Source organism: Pichia kudriavzevii, chromosome 4, assembly GCF_003054445.1.
Source record: "Pichia kudriavzevii chromosome 4, complete sequence".
Classification (NCBI taxonomy): domain Eukaryota; kingdom Fungi; phylum Ascomycota; class Pichiomycetes; order Pichiales; family Pichiaceae; genus Pichia; species Pichia kudriavzevii.
In genome coordinates, this window is record NC_042509.1 from 569,103 (window position 1) to 594,705 (window position 25,603).

The 25,603-nt window shown below is 42.1% G+C and overlaps 16 protein-coding genes and 1 non-coding gene across 17 annotated transcripts; 8 read left to right on the top strand and 9 right to left on the bottom strand.

Moving 5' to 3' along the window:
- Positions 1-101: 101 nt before the first annotated feature.
- On the bottom strand, positions 102-515 carry C5L36_0D02780 (uncharacterized protein; the record flags this gene model as incomplete). Its single annotated transcript, XM_029467151.1, has 1 exon — positions 102-515. The coding sequence occupies one exon, from the start codon at positions 513-515 to the stop codon at positions 102-104; it is 414 nt and encodes a 137-aa protein (XP_029323011.1).
- A 2,008-nt stretch (positions 516-2,523) lies between these two features.
- C5L36_0Dtrna9K lies at positions 2,524-2,621 on the top strand. The gene is made up of 2 exons: positions 2,524-2,561; positions 2,585-2,621. It is a non-coding gene; the product is annotated as a tRNA-Lys (tRNA).
- A 361-nt stretch (positions 2,622-2,982) lies between these two features.
- On the top strand, positions 2,983-3,408 carry C5L36_0D02785 (uncharacterized protein; the record flags this gene model as incomplete). Its single annotated transcript, XM_029467152.1, has 1 exon — positions 2,983-3,408. The coding sequence occupies one exon, from the start codon at positions 2,983-2,985 to the stop codon at positions 3,406-3,408; it is 426 nt and encodes a 141-aa protein (XP_029323012.1).
- A 553-nt stretch (positions 3,409-3,961) lies between these two features.
- Positions 3,962-5,923, top strand: C5L36_0D02790 (uncharacterized protein; the record flags this gene model as incomplete). Its single annotated transcript, XM_029467153.1, has 1 exon — positions 3,962-5,923. One exon carries the CDS (start codon positions 3,962-3,964, stop codon positions 5,921-5,923), a length of 1,962 nt encoding a protein of 653 aa, XP_029323013.1.
- Positions 5,924-6,075: 152 nt separating this feature from the next.
- Positions 6,076-7,143, bottom strand: C5L36_0D02800 (uncharacterized protein; the record flags this gene model as incomplete). Its single annotated transcript, XM_029467154.1, has 1 exon — positions 6,076-7,143. The coding sequence occupies one exon, from the start codon at positions 7,141-7,143 to the stop codon at positions 6,076-6,078; it is 1,068 nt and encodes a 355-aa protein (XP_029323014.1).
- Positions 7,144-7,197: 54 nt separating this feature from the next.
- Positions 7,198-8,310, bottom strand: C5L36_0D02810 (uncharacterized protein; the record flags this gene model as incomplete). The annotated part of the gene is made up of 1 exon (XM_029467155.1): positions 7,198-8,310. One exon carries the CDS (start codon positions 8,308-8,310, stop codon positions 7,198-7,200), a length of 1,113 nt encoding a protein of 370 aa, XP_029323015.1.
- Positions 8,311-8,482: 172 nt separating this feature from the next.
- On the bottom strand, positions 8,483-10,552 carry C5L36_0D02820 (uncharacterized protein; the record flags this gene model as incomplete). Its single annotated transcript, XM_029467156.1, has 1 exon — positions 8,483-10,552. One exon carries the CDS (start codon positions 10,550-10,552, stop codon positions 8,483-8,485), a length of 2,070 nt encoding a protein of 689 aa, XP_029323016.1.
- A 250-nt stretch (positions 10,553-10,802) lies between these two features.
- C5L36_0D02825 (uncharacterized protein) lies at positions 10,803-10,994 on the top strand (the record flags this gene model as incomplete). Its single annotated transcript, XM_029467157.1, has 1 exon — positions 10,803-10,994. One exon carries the CDS (start codon positions 10,803-10,805, stop codon positions 10,992-10,994), a length of 192 nt encoding a protein of 63 aa, XP_029323017.1.
- Positions 10,995-11,463: 469 nt separating this feature from the next.
- On the top strand, positions 11,464-12,132 carry C5L36_0D02830 (uncharacterized protein; the record flags this gene model as incomplete). Its single annotated transcript, XM_029467158.1, has 1 exon — positions 11,464-12,132. The coding sequence occupies one exon, from the start codon at positions 11,464-11,466 to the stop codon at positions 12,130-12,132; it is 669 nt and encodes a 222-aa protein (XP_029323018.1).
- Positions 12,133-12,361: 229 nt separating this feature from the next.
- On the bottom strand, positions 12,362-13,678 carry C5L36_0D02840 (uncharacterized protein; the record flags this gene model as incomplete). The annotated part of the gene is made up of 1 exon (XM_029467159.1): positions 12,362-13,678. The coding sequence occupies one exon, from the start codon at positions 13,676-13,678 to the stop codon at positions 12,362-12,364; it is 1,317 nt and encodes a 438-aa protein (XP_029323019.1).
- A 341-nt stretch (positions 13,679-14,019) lies between these two features.
- C5L36_0D02850 (uncharacterized protein) lies at positions 14,020-15,678 on the top strand (the record flags this gene model as incomplete). Its single annotated transcript, XM_029467160.1, has 1 exon — positions 14,020-15,678. One exon carries the CDS (start codon positions 14,020-14,022, stop codon positions 15,676-15,678), a length of 1,659 nt encoding a protein of 552 aa, XP_029323020.1.
- A 1-nt stretch (position 15,679) lies between these two features.
- On the bottom strand, positions 15,680-16,087 carry C5L36_0D02860 (uncharacterized protein; the record flags this gene model as incomplete). Its single annotated transcript, XM_029467161.1, has 1 exon — positions 15,680-16,087. The coding sequence occupies one exon, from the start codon at positions 16,085-16,087 to the stop codon at positions 15,680-15,682; it is 408 nt and encodes a 135-aa protein (XP_029323021.1).
- Positions 16,088-16,232: 145 nt separating this feature from the next.
- Positions 16,233-17,957, top strand: C5L36_0D02870 (uncharacterized protein; the record flags this gene model as incomplete). The annotated part of the gene is made up of 1 exon (XM_029467162.1): positions 16,233-17,957. The coding sequence occupies one exon, from the start codon at positions 16,233-16,235 to the stop codon at positions 17,955-17,957; it is 1,725 nt and encodes a 574-aa protein (XP_029323022.1).
- A 249-nt stretch (positions 17,958-18,206) lies between these two features.
- C5L36_0D02880 (uncharacterized protein) lies at positions 18,207-18,602 on the bottom strand (the record flags this gene model as incomplete). Its single annotated transcript, XM_029467163.1, has 1 exon — positions 18,207-18,602. One exon carries the CDS (start codon positions 18,600-18,602, stop codon positions 18,207-18,209), a length of 396 nt encoding a protein of 131 aa, XP_029323023.1.
- Positions 18,603-19,221: 619 nt separating this feature from the next.
- C5L36_0D02890 (uncharacterized protein) lies at positions 19,222-20,916 on the bottom strand (the record flags this gene model as incomplete). The annotated part of the gene is made up of 1 exon (XM_029467164.1): positions 19,222-20,916. The coding sequence occupies one exon, from the start codon at positions 20,914-20,916 to the stop codon at positions 19,222-19,224; it is 1,695 nt and encodes a 564-aa protein (XP_029323024.1).
- A 528-nt stretch (positions 20,917-21,444) lies between these two features.
- On the top strand, positions 21,445-22,653 carry C5L36_0D02900 (uncharacterized protein; the record flags this gene model as incomplete). The annotated part of the gene is made up of 1 exon (XM_029467165.1): positions 21,445-22,653. The coding sequence occupies one exon, from the start codon at positions 21,445-21,447 to the stop codon at positions 22,651-22,653; it is 1,209 nt and encodes a 402-aa protein (XP_029323025.1).
- Positions 22,654-22,790: 137 nt separating this feature from the next.
- On the bottom strand, positions 22,791-25,103 carry C5L36_0D02910 (uncharacterized protein; the record flags this gene model as incomplete). Its single annotated transcript, XM_029467166.1, has 1 exon — positions 22,791-25,103. The coding sequence occupies one exon, from the start codon at positions 25,101-25,103 to the stop codon at positions 22,791-22,793; it is 2,313 nt and encodes a 770-aa protein (XP_029323026.1).
- Positions 25,104-25,603: the final 500 nt, after the last annotated feature.

The window sequence follows — 25,603 nt, forward strand, 5'->3', positions numbered from 1 at the left end:
AATATACAATATATTGGCTATGGATAATGTGGGAGAGAGGAAGTGCAATGGATAAATGGTGACGATTCTTACTATCAACCGTTTCTTTCATGCATCCGTCTTTATAAATCGTCTGCAATTAATGCAGCAATCATTCTGTAAAGATAGAAGAAGAACATAAGTAGGAAGAAGGCCAATTTGATAAAAGATTCTTTCTTGTGTTTGGATAAAGTTCTAAAGATTTCGGTTGCATCCAACAAGTAGTTCTTGGTGTAAATTTTGTTTGCATTGTAGGCTAATAAAGGTAAGTTCAAGAGAAAAACAAACCAGTAACCGTGTAAAATAAATAGAATGGACAAAACACCATGGACAGCTGCCTTTGGAATCATGAACTTGTTCAACTTATTGCACAATTCAATTGGATTGATATAATCGCACTCCAAATCAGAGTATGAAATTGAGAAGTAGACCTCACAGAAGAGAGAGAGGGCATTGACAATAACAGCAAGAATAAACAAAAATATTTCTCCAAACATTATGACGACGATGTGATGTAACGCTCTGTTAAGTTGTACAGTGTTGTGTTGTTCTAAATTATCACAATTGACGATGTACTTGATCACCAAGTACTCTTCCCTCTCAAACGCACAATTTTTTCCCACTTCTTCTACTTCAATAGAGGTTCAAAGTTCGAGCAGTTTCTATCTCAAATTGATGGGAATTCGCGGTGCTAAACATTTCATGCATTTCCCCGTGCATTAATTTCTACTGTACCTTGGAATGCCCATCTATTTCACCTAAACACACCGTTTACTTCCAAAGTCAATAGAAACACAGTGAAGGGCAACTTAACAATTGGCTTTTCTTTTGCGTTGGTAAAGGTTGTAGATGTAGGAGGCTTTCTGCAAAGCTGGTATGAACATGCAAAAAAAAAAAGCAAGTTGGATGTTGCCGTTATGAGTAGCAATCATAAAAGGTTGCTTGGTTTGATGAACTCTCAGTCAGACGATCCTGTAAGCTGCACATTACCAAAATGTGAAAAAAAAATTGTCATTGGTTCCAATAATTGGGCTTAACAAATGAAATATTCTTTGAGTATCTGTAAGATTGGAGAATAGTGGTGAAAACAACTGGGGTGCAACGAGTATTGAAGTTTTTCTTGAGGTGCTAGAGATGATATAGTCTGCTATGTGTAGTAGTGGCATATACTTTTACATTGCGTTTTCCCTTTGATCTTCGAAGATTATGCTACCTTCATTGCCGAAGACTGCGTTCATTTTTTTCGCATATTATTCGATTTATATGAGTCAAGGTCCTCGTTTATTCCCTTGTGAGAGTTTATACTGGTCCTTGTTGGGATACTGCTCTTACACTAAATTCAATCACTTTTGGAATCGGAAGCAGGTCTCAATTCTTGTCTCCAAATAAAGATAGTTTGGGAGCAAACACCGACAAACTTATAAAGCACCGTAATAATTTCATTACCATATACACTTTCCATTTTTTTTTTCGAACAAAACATAAACCATCCTACTAAAATTATCAACACCATCTAAAAAAAATTGTAGCTTGGATATGTCAAAAATTCTTTTGTAATTTTACGTTGTCTTGGCAAACTTTTTTGTGACATTGGTTTCATATTTTTTTTTTCTCTAAAGAAATTGCGAAGTGAAGAGGGCTTTCTTTGGTTAACATGAAAAAGGTCTAGGTAGAATTTCTTGTTTTACGGTCAACCTATCGCCTGTGTATATAACTCTATGTTCTCTTCTTAAGTTGAAGATCGATTTAAACATCGCTCTTTTCTTTCTAGAAAATTCAGTTTAGAAGCTCAAAAATTTAAACTATTCATTCTAATTTCAACAAACGTTCATAGGGCATATATTCTCTAAAAAGAGCAAAGTTTGGTTTAGTCGTTTTTTAAACCTTTTTGCTTCTCTGTTTACCTTGTGTGTACCTGAAAGCTGTCTTTTGAACCCTCCCCTTGTTTATAGCTTTTTTTTAGGATTGGTTGGATGATACTGTAAACACTTTTGTTTAGTCAGCTTATTCTTGAATGTATGCATAGGGGATTTAACTATCCCTTTCCCAGCCACATTCTGAATATGTTTTGTATATTTGTCTTTTTTTTTGTTTTGAACAAAAATACGTAACAGCCTCACCTTGTAGAAAATATTTGAACAATGATGTAAAACTATGAATTGAATCTTAGAGAAGGGCATAAGAATTCCTTACAAATAACATCAACTAATGAAATATAATTAAACCAGCCCAAAAAAATTCAGTTTTATGAATAACCAATTTGAATTATTTTGCGGTATTTTCATTTGCAAAATAATAGTGGTTTTCGAATAATATTATAATTGTAATACTCTGAATTAAATATTTTGTCATAAATAAAAAGGTGCACAATTGCTTTAGAATTCATATTTATACAATGGTTAAGAAGAAAGATGTTCTTTTGTTTCATATAATGATTAAATAGTGAGCAGGCATCAGATATCTACAAACAACATATAAATCCATAAAAGTTTAATTTCAAGAAAAGCCTGGTTAGCTCAATCGGTAGAGCGTTTGACTCTTAAGATTTCTTCTGTTAAGGAAGTGCAATTAAAAGGCTGCGGGTTCGAGCCCCGCATCGGGCTCAGTTCTTTTTTGCTTTTTCAAATTGTTTATCTGCTTTTTTATTCCTATCAGAACCAAAGGAATTCTAACTATCAACATCATTATCATCAAATTGTTGATGTCGTTGGTGAACAAGCAACGGATCCCACAGGGATATTATCTTGGAGTCAATCCTAAAGATAGACTTCTTATTAACGATATATTGGAGACAACTAAGTTAGACGAATTTCAGCAAGTTGGAGTTATTGAGCTTGGATCAGGTAAGGGCTACATCAGCCGCATCATTTCATCACACTATAAGATACCTATAGCATCATTTCATCACACTATAAGATACCTATATTTTGCGTCGATTCAATAAGGGAACGACTGGCATCTAGTATGAGAGTACAGCAACTGATAAATGATGACAAGGTTCTCGAATATGCCAATAAAGCCGCTGGAACTTTCAATATGTTTAATTACCAGAATGAGATCCGGAGTAGAGACGATTTTCTGGAGATCTGGTATCAGGCAATGGCGTTACAACAGTTCAAAGAGGTCAAGACCGTCGTAATACTTGGAGTTAAGCTCTGTGGGGATTTCTTCTACAACATGGTCGACTGGATTGCCGAGACCCGAGCATTAATGGAAGGTTTCCGAGTTGAGATTGTGGTGGTTCCCTGTTGTCTACACAAGAGTATACGTAGCATTAATCTTGATCCTGTCCAGGAGATGGCTAGGTATGCCCATACCCTCTCTGATAGGGTTGATGTTTTGCCTACAACCTCTTCCTCATACAAGATTATCCGTTTCAAGCTCAGATGAGCAGCTGCTCAATTAGGAAAGAGACAATTGCCTAATCTGGAAGACGTGAGAATATTAGATTTATGTTTTGTTTTCGTTCGCTTTTGCCTCAGATTGTGGCTACACATGGAGACTCACAAAAAAAAGTTGGGGAGCCGAGGCCGGATGTGGAAAAAGGTAAACACGGGCAGTTCAACATTGAGAGCAGAAAACACAGGGTTATTTCGGAACTCAACATGCCACTAGAGGATGCAGCGAGTCGCTAGGAGTACCATGTTGCTCACAGACCCCCTCGTTGAAGAGAGAAGGGTTGTAATCTCAAGCAAAATAGGGGAAAGAGGGGATGAGACCGGAATGTTTACATCGGATAGTGGAGATTGGGAATGCCCGGATATGTTTGCTGGAAAGTGTCATATTGGGATTTTTTTACTTTAAATGAGAAAGTTTATTTTCAATATTGGAAATTGCTTCTTGGACCATTTCTTCAAACCTTCTTTATTGGATTGACATCTTTTTCTTTCTCCTGGGTTCTGACTCTGTTGAATACTTGTTTCAACTTGCTGTCTCAACGGCAATGTTCCCAATCACTACCTTATTTGCGTTGGCAGCTACTGCTTCCGCTGCTATTTTCAACGATACAGATATCACATATGCTCCATATGAGGGCTATTGCCCATCGTATAACTCTTCAGCAATTTACAACACCACTACTCATGAAGGTTATATCCGTTCAAACTATTTGATTTCTCAGGATGAGTATTCTTATATTTCTGCCAGGAAAGTCAAAACTACCGATAAGTTGATTTCCTTTTTGGATAACTTGGAAATTCCAGATTACAATGGAACATCTTTTGCTAACTATTTCAACGACTTGAACCAGACTGGTATCAACATTGGTCTTTCATTCTCCGGAGGTGGGTTCAGAGCCTTATTTAACGGTGCAGGTGAAATCATGGCGCTAGACTCAAGAACTACGGGTAACTCCACCTTAAAAGGTTTGCTTGATGCTTCCACTTATATTTCAGGTATTTCCGGCGGTTCCATCATGGTGAATACATTAGTTTTCAACAACTGGACTTCGGTTGAAGATATTGTCTATTCGAACGAAACTTCAATTTGGAATACAACTGCCCCACCAGTTTCAACAGAAATTTCGTTTTGGTTGAATTTAATCTCTCAAGTCGAGCCTAAAAAGGAAGCTGGTTATGAAATTACCTTAGCTGATTTATATGGTAGAATCTTATCCAAATACATGTTTGAAAAAGATTATGACGATTACGGTATCAATACCCTTTACTCAGATGTTCCATATATTGAGGCATTCCAAGATTACGATATGCCATTCCCAATTATTGCTGCCTCCGGTAACGTCAACAATAACATGAGCGCTTATACTCCAAATCTCTTTGAAATTACCCCTTATGAGTTTGGTTCCTTTTCCCCATTGGTTGGCGGTTTCATTCCAATTGATATTTTGGGCACTCAATTTGATGCTGGTATGCCAAACTCTTCTTACGATTGTACTTATGAATTCGATAATGTTGGTTGGTTAACAGCGGCTTCATCTAATATTTTAGTTGCTTTCCAGGAATCTTTGGTTGCTGCACTTAGCGGTAATTCTACAGCAAGCACCATCGATGTTGTTGGTACTAATGTTTCTGTTTCATACGTCGAGACATTAGTTGGTCTAGTCAATAAGAACGTCAATGATACTCTATTTGCAGTTGTTGATAACCCATTCTTTAACTCCTCATTATCATCCAATGACTCCGATATTCCATATGGTGATCTCTTGAAGCTAATTGATGGTGGTTATTCCGAAGTTATTCCACTTGACCCTGTTTTAGTACCTTCTAGAGAAGTCGATGTTGTTTTTGCCTTTGACAATTCAGGTTCAGATGAAACCGACAACTACCCAGATGGTGATTCCTTATTTGCAACTGAGGAAAGATGGGCTGAAGCATTCCCAGATGACGTTTTCTACGCATTGCCAAATTCAACTGAAGAGTTTGTTGAATTAGGTTTGAACAAAAGACCGGTATTCTTTGGTTGTAACGGTTCCTCATTGGTCACTGATCAATATAACCCTAATGCAACTGTTGAGTTCAATGTCATGAAGCCATTACTAGTTTACATTCCAAACTATAACGCATCCGCAAACTCAAACATCACAGGTTTCCAATTAACTTACGAAGAGAGAAATGCAATTGTTGAAAACGGTTTTGATATTGTTCAAAATGACGATGATGAAGATTTCGCACAATGTGTTGGTTGTGCAATCATCCGTAGAAGTGAAGAAAGAGCGGGTATTGAGATCTCTCCATTCTGTGCTAAATGTTTCAACAGATATTGTTTTGAATCTCTATCAGATGAACAGTACGATAACTCTACCATCTCTGAAGTTATTCCAACCTCGATTTACTCTTCTTCTGCTTTACCAAGCAAATTATCTTCTTTACTAACCAGATCCACAAATTCTGTTAGTTTTCCAACAACTTTCTCAAAACCTACTCATACTTCTACCACATCAGTCTAAAGAAGTAATATGATACCTAACTTTAAGTTTCTATGACGTTTCCTCATTTAATTTTTTGATTTACCCCACTTTTCTTTTCTCCAAAGTTTTTATTATTTGTTATAACAAAGTAATGATATAAACATTTATACATCTATTAAACCTTTTACTTTCTAATTACTGTACTTGATTTTCCAGGATTCCAACCATTTTACTTTCTTTTCATCATTGTTGTTGAGGATTTTGACTATTTCAAAAATTTGGTTAATTTCCTTGGTTAATTTATCAGATGCCTTTTTAGCATTCTCCAAATCCATGTCATATACTATTGAAGCAACCAGATCATCAACATATTCGTTAACCTTCAGCTGCTTTTCATGGAACAAATCAATATTTTTAGAGAATTTTTTTGTGTATTTACTTGCCGGAATAGACCTGTCAAGTAAGGAGAGAAGAAGTTTCACAAGTTGGATTTTCGGACTCCAGGTTTCACCATATTTGATTATTGCTTCAGGAACATCTTCATCTTCATCTTCATCTCCACTTTCATCCTCATCTCCATTGTTGCTGGTTTGAATCTTATCGTCATCACCATCAAAATTGTCGCTGAAATCATCAAGATTAAATGCATCACCAACCATTGGATCCAATAACCATTCTTTTAGCTCTTCGCTTGCATCAAGAACCAATGAACTAGAGCTCTTCAGCTTCCCACGCAATATTCCACTTGAACCGATCTTTGCATTTTTGCTGATATTTTCACATTTTTCCCATACTATACCCACACCAATTAGCCTTTCATCAGTTTTATCATCTTTGAGAACATCTTCGGTATCGATCAACTTACCCAATTCTTCAACCAAGTAAAATGCAGACTCTATAATAGATGCAGTATTGTATGATAGTTCATTGATGAATAAGTTTGAATAACTTTCAGTGGAATTTTTCAATTGGTTTAGAATCGATATTAAGAATTTGATGTATTTGAAGAAAGAGTCGAGTTCTTGGAAACACGTATTATAAGTAGTGGCTGCGATAGGAGGCTTGAAAACAAGTCCCAATTTCGTTGCATGGGCGCTGATTAATGATGATAATTTGGAAATCTCAAGTAACGGATCTTTAACATTTGCCGGTTGTAGTAACCCAGAGGTGGAATTCAAATTATTGAGTGTGGACTGTAACTGTTGCAAAGTTGAAGAAATGGAAGCAATGTGTTCCTTCAGCTCTTCAGAAGTAGGCATAGCGAATATTTCTGGAGACTCTAAATTACTTTATGTCTAAAAAGTGGTGAATGTCTATATTTCTATAAAGTTTTCTTCAAGGTTATCCAGAAAGTCAAAATTTTTAGGCATCCAAATGGGTAAATTTCGAGTTTGAAGCTGAATTTTTTTATCAGCATCAAATTGTAGTGTATACCTCCAAGCATGTAAGCATATTCCCAAAATTTGTGGATCAGAGTATTTTTCTTGGCCACATTGGTCACAAGTGGCCCCTGTTTGTAATGTCGACTTTACCAATTCGGATCTTGAGAGGAGAACTCTCCAATACTGTTCAGTTACTTGATCCTTTGATTTGATAATCTCTCTGTATTTGCCCCGACTCCCGTACAACGGGTCATCAATTATAGGGGTTCCTAGATTACGCAAATGTATTCTAATTTGGTGTGGGTATCCAGAGAACAGTTTAGCCAGCACTATGGACTCATTTCTGGAGAAATCATGGGCCAATTCCCTAAACTCAGTTTTTGCGTTTGTGTAGACATTAAGCATATGCCTCGTTGGGTAAATGTACACCAGATCGTCATGACATTGGTTTCTAACCAGCCGTCCCTTAATTCGTGCAAGGTAGAGCTTCTCCTTTGAACATGTTTTCAGTGTTGCGGCGGTCTGTTGAGTCGTAGCAAAGATCAGTATGCCTGAAGTGAGTTTATCCAAACGATGTATAGGATACAACGACTCTGGAGCAACACCGATCTGATTCGCCAGCATATGCTGGATTGTATTATGGTAGTATTTCTGGACCGGATGTACGGGGATTCCTGTCGGCTTGTCCACCACTATTATATTGTCTTGATAGTAAACGACATCGAGACGTGCCGGTCTAGGCACAGCAGTTTCGTGAACATGTTGGTTGTACGAAACAACGGAGAAATTCGGTAGGGGAAGAGTTGAGGGTGTCGAAGGAGAGAGTAGAGAAGTCGTGGTTGGTGTGTAAATCCGTAGTAGCCGTTTGTCCAGTAGATGTGATATTTGCAATTTAGATAGGTTGAACCTGTAAGGCTTTGAATTTAGCACATCGAAGACAGACCTTCTGTATTGACCAGAAGATCTGATCAGAAAATGTCGAAAGTATGGTGCCGGTGAGTACAATTCTCCAGCGGCATGTTTGAACTCGGGAAGCTTGACCATGATACTGCGACAACCAACATTAGACACGGGAGAAGTACACCGACATAGTTTTCACCAGAGGGAAAAAGAACAAGATTCCATTGTAGTTATCCTTTGGGAGAAAAAAAAACATAAACTTCAAGTATTTACATGATACACAACTTACACGTCTACGGTTTACTAAGGACACCATTCACCAATCACCGTCGGACTCATTGTCTGAATTGGCCACCTTGGCTTTCCTTGATGACAGGGCTGCAGCCAATGCATCTGCCAACGAAGCAGGTGCACCAGAGTTTGATGTATTTGCACCTGCACTCGACATGGTTGGTGCTTCACCCTTTGCCTCTTGTAGCAACACACTTGGCTTGTCAAGCTGTGATTTGTCGACTTTACGTAGTGCCCCCACTCCTCCGGCATTTCTAATAGACGCCAGTAGAGCATCTCTGTCGTCGGATATTGCTGGTGTGGTTTGTGCGGGACCAGCAGCAGGCGGTGGAGTGAATACCGGCATTCCTGGCGGTGGAGGCGGCGGTGGTGCAGCAGAGGAGCCAGCAGCGGGTGGTGCAGTTTGCGTCTGTAAAGGAGGTGGTGGTGGCGGTGGAGGAGCCAGAGATTGTTGCTGTTGATGTGGCGGTGTTAGAGCAGCCTGTTGAGGAGGCGGGTGAGACGGCTGAAGTGGTTGTTGGTGAAGTGGTTGTTGGTGAAGTGGTTGTTGTTGGGTCGACGGCGCCTGTTGAGGAGGCGGGTGAGATGGAGCTGCCTGGCCGTTGTGTAGCTGTCTAGACGGAGGTGGAGGTGGAGGTGCTGCTCCTCTTCTGGAAGGAGGAGGGGGAGGAACAGCTGCACGCTGCGGTTGGTTTCTAGGTGGTGGTGGAGGTACTGGCCCTCTTGAAGGGGGAGGAGGTACTGGCCCTCTTGAAGGGGGAGGAGGTACTGGGCCTCTAGATGTCAGAGGTGTTGAAGGACCCCGTGGCAAAGGTACTGGGCCTCTTGGTGGAGGAGCCGGTGAGGCAGATTGGTTTGGGAGAGGTGTATTTTGTATTATGAGAGGTGGAGGTACTGGATTTCTAGGGGGAAAAGCTGGTGAAGTAGTCTGTTCTATGAAGCGATGCAGGTTTTGGGTAGCAAGAGGTGGAGGAACTGCATGTTTGAAAGGAGGGGAGATTGAGTTGGATGAATGTTGTGCAGACAATGGCTGGAGAGCCGGTTGTTGATCTTGTTGAAGATGGGAACCGCCGACATTAGCTATGGATTCCTCTGAGAGATGCTGTTGGGTTGCCGGAGCTAGATGCGGCGACGAAGGTGACGGTGACAGAGACGCTGAAGGTTGAGGTTGAGGTTGAGGTTGAGGTTGAGGTTGAGGTTGAGGTTGAGGTTGAGGTTGAGGTGGAGGTGGAGGTGGGGCCTTCTTTTTCCTCATTGATGAGCTGGAGGAGATTGGGGGTGAATTATCATTTATGTTGTTCTCTTGTTGACGCTGTTGTTGTCTATGTTGATAACGTCTAGGAATCGGTGGTTCCAATCCAACAAGAGGACCGCCCTGTTTGTTGATGTAATCCTTGATAAAGTCTCTATTTTCGGCAATCATGTCTTCTGTGATGCCCATCTTCTCGAGCTCGTTATAGAGGGGCCGCCATTCTGGAGGAGGCTCCTTCTCATAATATAACAGTCCCCTAGATCTCCTGATACGATGGTTAATACTCCCGCTTGTAAGTTGGTCAAAATGCGGGGTCTGTTCCGGGTGTTTGCGAGATTTCACTTGTGCATAGTTGTTAAGAGTTGTAGTAGATGCGTGTTTCTCCCTAGTTGTCACCCGTTTATAGAAGTGTTGTGCATTGGAGATTGAATCAAATAGAAAGCCAATCTGTGCATTGTCAATTTCAAAAGAATGAAAGAATTTCCGATCTTGAGTATATTGGAAATCCACGTATATCTCTTGATCCCAAAGAATCCCCCTCCTTTCGGTGATATCAATAAGTTTAAAGAAAAACGTATGGCCAATAGTATCCTCAACGAGAACAAGAGCCCCCATCAAACCAGACCATACCCAACGATCCGATGATGTAGTCGCCACATATAACCGTACAATGGCAGCGTCAATGATTTTGTTGTTGGCCTTTGAAACAGACGCCCTCACAATGTTCTTATCCTGGGACGTTAGTGTCATCGAGTAACAGTAGTAGTAATAGCAATAATAGTAACAACAACAATTAACAAAAAGATACGCTTCTGTATGCAGCTCCATCTTCAACTTCATCATATCTTCAACTTCCTCATATCTTCAACTCTTTTCCATATTTATCTTCATCTCCATTCCCATTGCCGTTTCGGGCAATTTCTCACTTGAATTTTTGCCCTCATAAACGAGGATCAACTTTTACGGAGGACGCTGAGCATCGTTTACAGTGTCTCTGTCGTTGAAAATATTGCAATATGCTCAGTCAATGGTGGTTGTCTCTTGAACCACTCCTGTACATACACCACACAGCACACCACACCACACAGCAGACATGTCCGGAAGACAGGGAGGCAAGGCGAAGCCGCTGAAGAAGGCAAAGAAGCCGCAACGGGAACTTGACGAAGAAGACAAGGCACATTTAGAGAAACTCAAGTCACAAAAGAAGGCAGCACAGGACATGGCGTCCAAGTTAGGTAAGGGACCATTGGCTGGTGGCGGAATCAAGAAGAGTGGCAAGAAGTGACTTTCTGTGGGCTGGTGGATGGCCATGTTTTAAACTATAGCGTATGTTTTAAACTATAGCGTATGCTTAAAGCTATAGCCGATGTGTTGGGCCATACCCGTGTTTTGAAGACATTCCTCTAGAAACAGTGTATACTTTACGTAGCAACTATATACGGTTCCACAATGTATCTCGTGTAAGGGAAGACGGCCAATGTATTTCCAAGGAAACGTTAAAACAACGCCAGTGACTTTAGAGAACCTGAATAGAGGGCAAAAAAAAAGAAAAACCACTGGAAAAATGCCCCCCCATCACAAGGGAAATGCGTGTGCGCCCCATGGAGAGAACGGGGGGTTTTCGTGTAAAGTGATGAAGAAGAAGGACGAGGCCATTGAGGAGACTCTAGAGATCAGTTTGAGAACACTGGAGTACCACTAGACTGTGTATTTCCAACACAAGAAACCGACGTGGGGGGTTAATAGAGACGACGATGCTCACCAAACATAAGATTGTCTTTCTTGGCGACCAGAGTGTCGGTAAGACGTCCCTTATAACGAGGTTCATGTACAATACGTTTGACACGCACTATTCTGCCACTGTGGGTATTGACTTCCTCTCCAAGACCATGTACCTCGACGGTGGCAACTCTGGAGAGGACGGCCCTCGGACAGTACGGCTCCAGCTGTGGGACACTGCTGGACAGGAACGGTTCCGGGCACTGATTCCCTCGTACATTAGGGATTCTCATGTGGCCATTATAGTATATGACGTCTCCAATAGGGGTTCCTTTGAGAGTGTTCGGCGGTGGTGTCAGTATGTCCATGAGGAGAGGGGCGATGATGCCGTGCTGGTGGTTGTTGGCAACAAGAGGGATCTCCCCTCTACACAACGTTGTGTCACGAGTGATGAAGGTGCAGCTCTCTGTGAGGAGCTTGGATGTGCCCTCTTCTTTGAAACGAGTTCAAGGTCCGGGCAGGGCGTTGTGCCTCTGTTCAAGAAGCTTTCCCTGCTTCTAACGGAGCGGGACGACAGCGATGGTCATGGTAACGGTAATGGTAGCGGTAACGGAGGGGCGTGTGCTGGGGGAGGCCAAGCGGCCACCACCATCGATGTTGGTGTCAACGAAGGTTCTGCAGCTGGGGAACAATGTTCCTGTTGAGGTCGTGGACGTGGTGTAGGTTACGAAAAGGATAACTATAGAGTTGAATCTATGAGAGAGTAGAGATACCTAAATAAAATATGGCGGCTGTGTCTGTCCATCTATGTAGACGTACAAATAACACAACCACAACCACTAGAATACATGGCGAAATGGACATGAGAACGGGCAGATGCTCCAACAAGTGGAGACACGCTGTTCCGCCATCTCTAGAGTGTCAGTAGACATTCTAGAGGTACTGGGCGAGTCCCTTCAACCGTCTAGCGGCGTCTTGTAGGACACGATCGTCTTTACAGACGGCAAACCGTAAACAGTCTTGCAATTCCAACTCCCCACTTCTATAAAACTCAGTTGGTGGAATGGCAACAACGCCAAACTCTTCAATCAGAAAATAAGCTAGCTTGAAATCTCTTGGTTTCCCCTCAATGGAGTCTGGCCACTTGTATGAGTCGGGTAGTTTGACCTTCTTGAAGTTCACCAACAGAAAGTATCCACCGTCTGCCCTAGTGTATGGAATCTGTAGCTCTTTAAAGGCATTTTCCAAAATCTGATATTTGACAGCGTATTCCTCTCTCATTTGAGAGAAGTAGTCTCCGCTGTCTGCTATTTCGATGGACTTGGACACGGCGACTTGGATCGGTGCAGGAGAGGAGAAACAGATGCGGGTATGGGCAGCCCTCACATAGGGCATCAACTCCAGGGAACCAATGACCCATCCGATTCTCCACCCGGTGGCAGCAAACGATTTACCTGCAGACCCTACAAAGAGGACCCGGCGACGCAGCTCCTCATCTTCAAAGGACGCAATCCGGGGGAAGGAGTCGATATTGAAGTAGAGGTTCTCATAGACTTCGTCTGAGAGAATGACAAAGTTGTGCTTGATAGCCAAATTGCCAATCCTCGTCAGCTCCTCCTTGCTGAACACTTTCCCAATAGGATTATGTGGGGTGTTAAGGACAACCATCTTGGTCTTGCTAGTGATTGCGTTTTCCAACTCCTCCCAATCAATGTAGTATTCATTGGCATCAACAATCCTTGTATCAAAGTCCTTTGGAGCATGTAGCTTGACATACTTGACAACACCTCCCGCCATCTCGATATTCGGAATATACTGGTCAAAGAAGGGTTCAAAAACTATAACTTCGTCCCCCCTATTGAGCAGACCGAAAAAGGCAGCAAACATACCCTCGTTGGCTCCAGTTGTTACTAAAACTTGATCCTTGCTTAGTTGGTACCCCAATTCTCCGCTGTAATGTTTGACCAAACTCTCAATCAAAACAGGCTTTCCCTGTGCAGGAGCATACTGGTTGTCGGCAGCAACCTCAAAGGCCTCCTTTGCAGAATCAATGGCAAACTGCGGTGGCGAATAGGAAAAGAAACCTTGACCAAGATTTGCTACACCGTCTCCGGATTTAGCTGCCTTGGCAGCGGCAGTCTCATTGATGAAACTCCAAATATCTTTGCCGCCAACTTGGAAGTACTGGTTGTGTGTTGGAAGAGTAGACATTGTCCTAAAAAATGATCTGGTAGTCCTGCTCAATTTCATGTTCAAAGGGAAAAGAAATGGTGACTCATTAGATACTTATCTCTCTTGGAAATTCAAGAAATTAACGGCCTTTTATCGATTCCGTTTACGTTTCAGATTTGCCAATTGGGGAATTTCACAATTATCAAGTCGAAGGAGAAAAAAACCTAAAAAAAAAAAAAGCCACAGTTTTTGAGTTTTTGAGAGTTTTTTTTTTTCTCTTCTTTTTCTTTTTTTCCTTTTAAGTGCATGAAAAATTGACTTTTGATGATTTTTGATTTATTTGGTTTTTTTTTTTTACTATAAAAGATGCAATTGGAAGTTGTAATTGGGAAGTTGGTTATGCCAATTGTTTGGTGGACATGGAGACGCCATACGAACAGATCCATACTGTCTTGGAGAAGAGTGTCGACCGTCGGGGGAGGATCTTGAACGTGTACGTTCCGCATTTGGCGAGACACACTGCAGACAGGACCTTTCAGATTTCAACACGAGCCACACTAGATGAGGAAACATTGGAGACGTGGACGGACGAACACATTCCGTACGAGACGGACCGGCATGAAGGGGTGTTCCACTCTGGGGAAATTGTGGGGTTGAGGGAACAGCTGTATCTCTCTCTGAAACGGTCATACAGGAAGACTTGGGGATCTATCAATCCTACTCGCAAGGATCTTCGCAAGTGTCTGATATCTCTCTCTGGCCTAGAAGAGTCGATCCCCCCCGTGTATTACAACATATCCCCCAAGGTGGACGTTGAGCGGGTGTCGTATATCAAGTACAACTCGAGAATCATTGACAATCTATTCTACATCTCCTTGTACAAGCAAGACTTTGATCTATGCTATGAGTTGTTTCGGATTCTCGTGTCCACTTTTGATACCGACATCTTACAGATATGGCCAATTGGCGTGCACATTCTTGTGCAGCTCAACGTCGGGGACTTTGTACAGAAATTACAGGACATTTATGATGGAGAGCTCCCTGATGACGAGGTCCTTGAAGATCTGGCCTTTCTTCAAAACAGGAAAATGATTAAACTCATGGCCGGAACGAGCAACAGGCTCCTCTTGGAGGCGTTGGAGCAAATAGTGGGCAAGCGGCCTCTCCAGGAGAAGGTTCTCAGGTTTTTGGAGCTGATTCTACGAAGTTCCCGAAACCAGCATCCGTTGAAAGGCCTGTACCCTGAACAGACGTTGTATAAGAGAGAGGAGGATAGACGGACCCGGAATGGAGACGTGGACAATGGAGACAATGGAGACGAGGACGACAGCGAGGACGAGGAGTCTTCTAGTGGGTACGAAGAGGACGATGAGGTGGAGAAGGAAAAGAGGCGGATTTTTGAGGGTAAACAAGAAGACGAAGAAGAAGACGAAGAAGACGAAGAAGACGACGAAGATGAGGAGGATTCTGACTCGTCCAGCGGAGAGGGAGAAGGTGGGAAGGCTGCCAGTGATGCGGAGGAAAGAGATGTACGTATCTCCATGTCCTCACTAAGGAAGAGGTACCCGCCAGCGTTGCATAGACACTCGGCACCACTGCATCGACACGGAACCAGACGGAAAACACCAACGTTTCTGCTCTCCTACTTGTGGATGTTGGCAAGAACGGGCGACTTCAAAAAGTTGCAGGATGTTATTGAGCCGTTGCTCCTTGTCATTCCCACCTCGAGTGACGCAAGGGTCGTGTTGGCCGATATCATGTCGCATGTCATTGAAATCGTCTCGTCAGATGGCAATACACAAGAGAAAATGGACGCCATGCTGGACTCATGGGAGAGATGGAAGTTGGAATACACCAGTAAACGACGGAGCAAAAGAGGCATTAAACAGTATGTCCAATGGGAGAAGATTGAGACAGCCCTTGAAGAGTTCCAGAAGTTGATGCAGGAGGAAGAGAGGTATCATCAGGAATCTGCAAATGCCCACCCGGAAACCCCCACTGATCACGACAACTATATACCCATAAGTGAGTTTATGGACAAGTTTGATTCCTTTGGCTCGGATTCCGACAGCAGCTGATTCACCTCTTGAGCAACGAGTCTCTGCTGTCGTTGCTCCCTTTATAGATCAGTTCTTCTAAACGTTGTATCCTGTACTTCATTTCCTCACGCTGTTGTCTGTTGCGAAGACTCTCAACAGCCATAAACACCGTAACTATAACATAGAGTAGAAACTCGCTGATTAGAGCAGCACCATGGTGGACATCGTCCTTGTGTCTAAAGCGGACTCTGTCATCAACTTGTGCTGCCTTGAGACACATATTCCTGAAATGAGCGTCCCGTCGAGCAACTGCTGCAATCCCAACTGAGACAGGCCAAGTGAGCCGTCTCACAAACAACGTCAGTAGTCTCAGCGGTAGCCCCATGTCTAAACACAATGTTGTTCTCTCAGATCTGGAGCTTTTGATGTCAATTGTTGTCTTTTCCATAGTTGAAGTGGATCCATTTCACATGGAGCGATATTGACGTGGCGGTTAATTTTTCTCCCTTTGTTGATTCTGTCAATACAAGAGTGTTTGGCAGATACGTTTGTTCTTGTTGCAATTCAGAACTACCTTTTCAACCCCCCCGATAATGGACAACGGTAGACAGAGATTCGGACTATTGGGGTACATTTTGGCCAGCACACTTATTGCCATACATAAGCTTGCGGCGCTCTACGACGAATCCCCCAACTTTTACGTCTTAGGTGCCAAAGTATCACACGGAGATGCGGTGATTATATTTGGGAATTTGCTAGTCTCAATGTTTTTCGGGGCTGGTATTCTGTTGCAGAATTTAGTGTTTGGGGAGTTGCGGTTGATCGAAGTGGAGCATCTATACGAGAGGTTGTGGCCGACTATAATTTCACTTGTAGTGTCGGCAAACATCTATAAATCGAGTGAGAACTCCTTCTTATTGATTATCTCCTCGCTTGGATTGGTCACTTCCAAGGTGTTCCATTGCATAGTGGTGGACCGGCTAGATTTTCTGATTCAACAGCATTACCAGAGAAACGACCAAAAAATATGGAAGATTCTAGTCAATAGGGTAATTCTTTTACTTATTGCATTGTTAAGAATGGATATTTTCATGATTGTGTCTTGCATTGACGAATCATTTATTCACAAGTCTCCGTTACTACTGGTCTTGTCATTTGAGTTTTTCCTATTGTGCATAGACTTGTCTTATGCTACTGTTAAGTTTTCCCTTGATGTTTTCGAACTCTATTACCTACAGAAGTACCCCGAGGAGGAGGTTTGGGCATGGAAGAAATGGATTGATTCAATAACCAAAGTAATTATAAGCTTGATCAAGACAATTATGATACCCACATTGCTTTTATTTTTCGCCATGCTAGAAAGTTTCCCATTTAACTTGTTTGGCGAGTTATTCACTACAATTTTGCAGCTATTCAAATCAGTTTCGAATTTATTTAGATTGATAAAAAGCGCCAAGCGTTTGAACGATTGTTTGGGCTATCCGACAGAGGAGGAGTTGAACGACTGCGACATTTGCATCATATGTAGGGACGATCTAACGATGGGTGGCACTGGTACAAGCCGAAGTGTACCACGGAAACTGAATTGTGGACACATATTACACGACGGGTGTATTAGAAGCTGGTTGGAGATGTCAAATGCTTGTCCAACCTGTAGGAAGGACGTTATTCCCGGCAAGGACAGTGAGAGAGGAGGCCGGCGGAACCAACAAGAGGCGGAACAAATTGAACTACAAGCTCGTGTTGAAGGTCCAGAGCGAGAGGAGCAAGTACCACAAGTTGAAGAAGCTGCTGAAGAGCCACTTGGGGGGCACGTTGACCATGTTGTCACGCCTGCTGTGCCGACACCCACGATGCCACCGTCACCATCACCACCTACAGTGCCGGCGGAGGAGGAAGAGTACAGTCGGTATTTCGAAGGGGTGCCTATGGAAGCGCCAACGACTGTGGATAGATATGGGGACACTTACACTGGCACCGTTGGCAACAGTAGCGGTATCAGCAACAAGCTTGGTCAAGTGATGTCACGGATTGGCGGGCTGGAGCTCAACGACGGTCAGAGGAGACAGTTTGAACATGCACAGGCTTTGCTTGAAGGAGAAGGAGAGGGAGTTGTTGATGACGAAGAGTGTGACTTTGTGCATGAGTTGCCACCGGGGAGTGAAGTTCCTGGTGACTGGACTATTTTCCCCGTGGAGAAAGGAAGTAAAGAGGACGAGTTTAGAGTACGGGTTGGACGGTCGACGAGGTTAAGGGTTCGGCGAGTTAGAAACGGACGACTTGTTGATGAGGAGACGTTCAACAAGTACACGAGATGATTCTAGGGTTCCCCATGGAGGTTTTTTTTTATTAACAACTGAAGTTTTGAATATATAGAATATACAACATTATATATTACACAAGGGGATTTAGTGAAGCATTGTAGTAGTTTATAGAGGAGTCGGAAGGGAGATTTAAGATAAAGTTGATACCAATTGTAACACCGTAGGGCATAGTCGACAGAATAAGTAATGAAACAACAAGAGATGGTAATAACAGATGATGGACATTAAGGAGGGAGGAGAAATCTATTTTTTGTTTCTTTCCACCTTGAGCAACAAAGCCTTATTGATATGAGGCAAGACACCACCGTATGCGATGGTGGCCTTGATCAAAGTATCCAATTCTTCGTCACCTCTAATAGCCAACTGTAGATGTCTTGGGGTTATTCTCTTGACCTTCAAGTCCTTTGCGGCGTTTCCTGCCAATTCCAAAACTTCTGCAGTGAGGTATTCCAAGACAGCAGCAAGATAAATGGCCGATTTGGAGCCGACTCTGATTTTCGACTGTGCCGTCTTCTTCAAGTACCTCTTGATTCTACCAACGGGGAACTGTAAACCTGCACGTGCAGAGTGGGACTGTGTTTTCAAATGGCCGTCCTTTGCGCCAGACTTACCCTTTCCGCCGTGGACTTTTCCTGACATGTTGTTATATGATTTCTGAGTTTGTAGTGCAAGTTACGTTGGAGAAACAACAGTAAGGCTCCTAGTAATTGTGTCCATGTAGAAGGGACAAGGCCATGTAAACAAAGACCTGGCGGGACAATTGGCGAGAGTACTCGATCGAGCAAGTGCAAGGGGGAATCGACGCGACGCGCGCCAGACGTGCTGCTTGCCTAATTGGGAAATGGCGAAAAGGGTAAAGAGAAAAGGGAAAAGGGTAAAGAAGTATTAGACATGATAGTAGAAGTAGTAGAAGTAGTAGAAGTAGTAGAAGTAGTAGAAGTAGTAGAAGTAGTAGAAGTAGTAGAAGTAGTAGAAGTAGTAGAAGTAGTAGAAGTAGTATTATGGCACTCTGTACTATTGGTGGTAATAGTAACAGAAAAGAAAGACAGAAAAATGGTTAGACAAGTGTAGAATCTTTATGGTTTACTATCTTTAGCTGTAGCGTGTTATGCCTTACATCTCATTGTAACTCTATAGTCTACAGCCCTTAGCTTCATTCCCCTCTACTTTACTGCACAATGCATCGCCATCATAGTCATTGCAATGATTAAACTACTATACTGTGTATTATACAAGCGTGTAAATGCATGCCCCCATGCTACTCGTTGAGCAAACTCGAGATCCGTAGCTTCTTCTCGTCATTCACTACCTCCTTCTCCTTCTCCACCGCCTTGTCGTCGCCACTACCTACAGCTATCGCCATTGATCCATTGGAAGTAACAGGCGAGTCCTTTACAGTATCTCTCTCGACAGGCCTTCTCAGGTATAACTGTTGTTGTTGTTGTTGTTGTTGTTGTTGTTGTTGTTGTTGTTGTTGTTGTTGTTGTTGTTGTTGTTGTTGTTGTTGTTGCTGTTGCTGCTGTTGCTGCTGTTGCGGGTATTGGACCTGCTGGGGTAACGGTGGCGGGAGTGAGGGCTGGCACTGTGCATACACTCCGTAATCGTATCCTGGTGGGTATAGCGGCGTGTGTACTTGCGGCTGGTTCCCATATGGCGGATGCGATCGATGTCGAAACGTTTCTGCAATCATTGGCTGTCCATACCCAGCACTAGGCGGCTGATAATACATTGGTGACATGTACGGATTCGCAAAATCAAAATGGGTGTTTGTTGGTGTTATATTAGGAAATGCATATCCAGGTGGTGGGTATCGATGTTGTGATTGGGGTGGTTGGAGCGGCTGATACTGGTGTTGATGTTGTTGTTGACTTTGTGGGTATGGTGCCGGTATGTCGCTGAATGCATTGACAGAGGGTGACACCTGAGGCGATGAATATTTCGACGGGAAACTGGCCAAACTTGGAGATAATGACAGTGACTTTTGTGGTTGTAATATGACCAAATGTGAACCTTGAGTATCACCTTGTCTTATTTGTGATATTCTCTCCGGTATTGGACTGGCTTCTGTGATTGAGTTTTGTCCTGTTGCCGGCGTTAATACCTTCACCTCATTCTTGATGTCATTGCTTATAATAATTGGAACTGGTTTTTTCGAATACGTTGGCCGGATCTCTGAGAAGCCGTCGTGCTTCTGAAGGAACCTGTTCCTACGTGGTGGGGGTAACATGGATTTCCGTACACTGGGGGAGATGGAATCGGGAGGGGTTTTCAGCGGATTTGTAACCTTGTCACCAAAGGTTTGAATCGATGGAGTAATTGGCGCATAAGCATTTGAATTTGTAGCACTATGCTCTTTGCGGTTTTCGTTATCACGGAGCTTGTTTTCATAGTTATCATTCTCATTTTCGTTATTATCATTAGTATTATTATTATTGTTATTATTATTATTAGCATTCACCTTGTATAACTTGTCAATGGAATTTCGCAAATTGGTTAGCTCATTCTTACAAGACCGACGTTTGCTGTTATTCAGAGTTGTACCATGGTTGCCATACTTTGCAGTTTTCAAATCGGAATGACTGAAATTCTGATGCTGCAGCTGATGATGATGTACAGTTTGCTTGTGTTGCCGCAAATTGTCCAATCTGGAGAATTTCTTCATACACAAGTTACATTGGAACGGCCTCTCTCCAGTGTGTTTCCTAATGTGTCTTGCCAAATGTTCACTACGGGTAAATACCATGGAACAACCAGGATAGCCGGTACATTGGAAAACTTTCCCTTTTGGCCGTTTAAGAGGCACACCTTCCTCTACTTGGACCCGCCCGTTCTTCTTGTCTTTACTCAAAGTGCTGTCCTGGTTACTTGCTTCAGACTCGCCCGAGAGCGGCGCCTTGTCTTCTAAGAGCTCCTTCGGTGACGAAACCTTCTTCACCTGTGCCATTGTCTGCATTTGTGAACACTCTAATTTCTTTTTCTTTTACTGTGGATAAATGACGTACAAACAAATATACCTCCCTTTAAGTGACTTGGGATATATTTTGATGGAGGGAAGTGGATGCAAATGGAAAAGTTCGTGATATAGTGACTGTGTTTATCTTCTCTATTTGTGCTACTTGTACCTGGTCAGGTTTCTCCTCATAAGCAACCGTATGTTTCTGTGGTACCTGCAGAATCGCAATATCTGTTCCTGTTTCGCCTCTACTCTACCTGGATTGGCAAAGAATACTGTTCTCCCTCTCTGGTGTCTTCAAAGAAGTCTCTCCTATGGAGAATCGGGTTGCTCAAGACTGTTGCCGCTTACATGTGTACAACAATCAACAATACCTTCCAGATCGAGGAAGGCCAAGATCTTTTTTTTTCTCCCACTCCTCCTCACCATCTCTTCACTAATAATAACCTTTACACATATTGAGGACTACATACATGGGGCTAGTAATAGTGTAAACAAAAGAGGGTATTAATAGCAACACTGTTTCCCATGGACACCAGAGACGCCATTTCAGCACCAGAGTATCTACAACAGCAGGAGGAGCTGGAGACAGCAGCTAGGGAAAGCTTCCCGCACGATCCAAGAGAGTGCACCTATGCAAAGGGCCCCCTACGTCAGGAACTGTATGCGTGTCAGACATGTCTAAAGAGAACGGGGGTCCTCAATGCCGTTTGCTATGCCTGTAGCATCCGGTGCCACACGTCTCATGAACTGGTGGAGCTCTTTACCAAGAGGAATAGAACTTGTGACTGTGGTACAGAGAGAATCGGTACTCCCTGTTTGGTGAGAAACCCCCAGTGGTCCAATTTGATGTTGGACAAGTCATTTGGGGGGAAATTTAGTCCCGATATACCTGATTTTGGGAACAAGTATGGACATAACTTCCGGGGGCGATTTTGTTCTTGTGATGAGCCGTATAATCCATTGGAGGATTCAAATATGATCCAGTGTATTTTGGGTGTGGAATGCGATGAAGACTGGTACCATGAGGAGTGCCTTATGGGATTGAAGCCAGGAATCATTAAGAGGTCTCCTGCACATTGTGATTCAGATCAAGGTGGAAACAGGCTTGACGATTTGGACCAGTTGAAACCCGGCGATGATGCCGCAAATACGCTACAAGTCAATGACAACTCCATAAGTGGTGATGAAATCTTGCCATTACCAGGTTTCCCCCCTCTTGAGACTTTTGAAACTATCATATGCTGGAAATGCTCGTCCAAGTTCCCAGAGGCAATGGACGATCTTGTCCAGCTGCTACACTGCGACACCTTAGAATATATTCCTTCAGAGTCATTGGATGAGAGAATAAAAACCTTAAAACCGGGGAATAATAAGAAACGGACAAAGAGGAGCTATCCAACAACTATATTCTTGAGGGAAAACTATAAAGAGATACTCAAGGAAAACGTTCGGAATCATCCAGAAGGTACACTGGCACGATTTCTCAAAAAGTATCCGTTTATGTATGAGGAGGATCCAATATACAGTCCTCCAGAAGACGACGATTCTTCGTCTGTATTTGAGTTAGGAATAAAGGAGCTGAATACTCTGCCACCAGAACAAACCATACAGGGGCTCGAAGCATATCAGAAAATCAAGTCCAAGTTGACAGAGTTCCTCACACCTTTTGCTCGTGAAGGCAGAATCGTTACAAAGGATGAGGTCAAAAACTTCTTTAACAATATAAAAAAGTGATTACACCAGCGAATTTGTATTATAGTGGTTTAGCATTTGTAGATTATGAAAGGCTTAGTGTGTGTGTGTGTGTGTCCATAATAAGAATAGACATACACGCACATAGATATATATAAATATCAGTATAAAAAAACCCATTAATATGGAGTTTGGGTTCTTGCATTTCTCCCACTTCTTGTTGCGTTTCCTTGGTGGACACCATTGGAACGTTTCTCAAATTCACGATTTAATATTTCAAGATAACCCCTCCACGTTCGTTGATCATTCGTCAAGGTTTCTATTTTCTTTGTGACATACGCCTGCTGGTCCTTGACACATTTTAATTGCACTTTCCTGAAAACCCCCTTACTCTCCTCTTGTAGAAGTTTGCCTAAACTTTCGTACTTCTTCAACAACATCGAAGACTCTGCTGCCTTCGTTGATGTTTCTTGGTACTTGCTTCTGACACCGTTGGACTCCGCTTCAGCTCGGGAAATTGACATCTTCAACTCTTCTAATCTTAGTTTTAGTTTCTCCATCTCGTTATTTTGTTTCGTCTTCTTATCCGAGATTTCCCCGCTTTTCAATTCAGAGTACTCTTGGAATCTGCTCTTTAGCATTTCATTTAACTGAGAAACTTTTTCGAGCTCTTGATCCATCCGAGCCAATACCTTCTCTCGTGCTTCAACAACCACCTTCAAATCTCGATTCTTCTTGAATAATTCCCCACAATCTGCATTACCACAATCCATGATATACTGTCTTTCTGTTTCATCTAAATGTACAAAATGGAGTATGTCTCCACTTTTTTCCATCCATTCATCCATTTGTCTCAGCGTTTCTTTAATCAATTCTCTCAAATAAAACTGGTATTGTGAATAACTCAGTCTTTCGGGAACTTCACAGTGCTCTGGGTTTAGTTTTATTTTTTTATCATTGTGCTCGGTCTTTTCAGGTGCCCTATTGTCCAACTTCTCATTGAAGAAAACGTAATTGTCTAAATTTTTTACTCCCAAGTTATTTGCCAAATCATACTTAGCCTCTAATGTATCTCTAACATTATCAATTAGTGACTGATTATAAATTAAAGGAATTCTGGTTTCCAAAGTTTGTGGGTATGGGTATTCTTTATTCGACGGATCAATTAGCCAATCAATGAGTGAATTCGAGACAGGCGAATCTGATTCAGCAGAGTAAACACTTATTCCTGACCATGCTGCTAATGAAAGCATAACCAATAGTCTACGAAAGTCAAAACTATCTCTCATATCCTCATTGGATTTACTATTCATTAAACGTTGTTGCCTCTTCAGAGGTTTTTTGTCATCAAAGATAATGCTATTCATAGTTTCATTCATCTGATACTCATAATGTTCAAGTGATTCAACAACAATAGGTTTCAAGATTGGAATCTCATAATTCAAAATCTTTGAAACCTCCTCGAAATCTGTGTATTTTGAATCAAGTGATATAATCAAATCGCTCTTCAAATCTTCAAACTGTAGTAGATATTTCAATTGGGATGACAGAATTAAATACACATTAAGCTTCTTGTTCTTCTTTTCAAGGAGTCTCTCACAAAACTCTCTGTTATTTTTAGATAGTTTTGGTATATACTCTTCCTTATTCTCTCGTCTGTTATTTCCAGCAGAGAGATCACTTTCAACGGACCCATTCACTGTTCCATCATTTGCTAAGGCAGCACTCATCTGTGCTCTCTGTTCACGTGCTCTTTTCTCTGCCGTAGATGGACGGCCGGATTTTTTTCTTCTTTGTTGCCCATCATTGGGTCCACTACCATTACCATTGTTATTTTCATTACTACTTGAAGTAGCCGCTGACCCATGGGATTTTTTCTGGCGTCCTGGTTTCCTCCTTTTCTGTTCGTCAATATCTTGCGGGTTTTGAGCCTTGCGTACCTCAGAACTTACTTGATCATTTGTTTTGGAACTTTGGTGGAAATCGAACGATCCATGGTTATCGTAGTATAGTGAGGATCCAGAAAATCTATAATACTGTAATCCGAATTTGCCTAATAAGAAAGACTCAACTAGATCCATTTCCTTGGCATCAGAGACACTCAACACAATGGTCTTCCTGGCATCCTTCTCTACAAGTCTGTCTAGAATCTCACTCACTTGTCGATATTTGTTTGACAGACCCACAATATTCTCCTTTGTATTGAGCAGCAGCAAATCACGAGGTATATAATAGTCAACAAGTAGAGACGGATGGTTTGTAATTTGTTTATAGTTGAAAATAAAGGCTTCAAACATAGATTCATTAGACATTGTTTTTGCGTCATCGTCCATTTCTTCATCATCGACTTCACCTTCTTGCCTTTTCAAGTATGCTTTGATGTTCGATCTGTGCAGTTGAATTAGAACATCAACCAGGCATTTCTGATATATAGTATACTGTAGTGGAAGATAATATACTGATGGTTGAGACATTATCGGTAGATGGAGCATCAAAAAGAAAAAATAGAAGGTTGAAAGAGAAGGTATGCATGTTCACTTTTAGACTAGCAATGCTGAAAAAAAAACCCTTTAACTCGCATGATGATTTTACGTGCTGGGTAGCCTTTCATCGCCTTCTAATGCAAGTTCTTCTTTGCACAGGTTCTCCTTTGACACACTATTACATGGATGTCAACAGTGATCAGGACATTTGCTTTAATGTCATATAAATTCGCATTTTTTCCTCTCCCCCCCTCCTCTAGAGTAAAGACGTGAAATCGGTACTAAAAGCTTAATTTCTAATAACTCATCATGTTTCCGTATACATGTATCTTTTACTGAGTGATCATGATCATGATCCTACTAGCGGCTTTGTCTTATTAATAGTTCTATAATTAGCGTACGTTGGTTTCATTGCTTGCAGAAAAAATTGCATTTAATATACCTTGCCATAGGCTCTGTGTTCTTTTGTTTGGTGAAGCAAATTTGTTCAAAAGACACGGACCACCCCC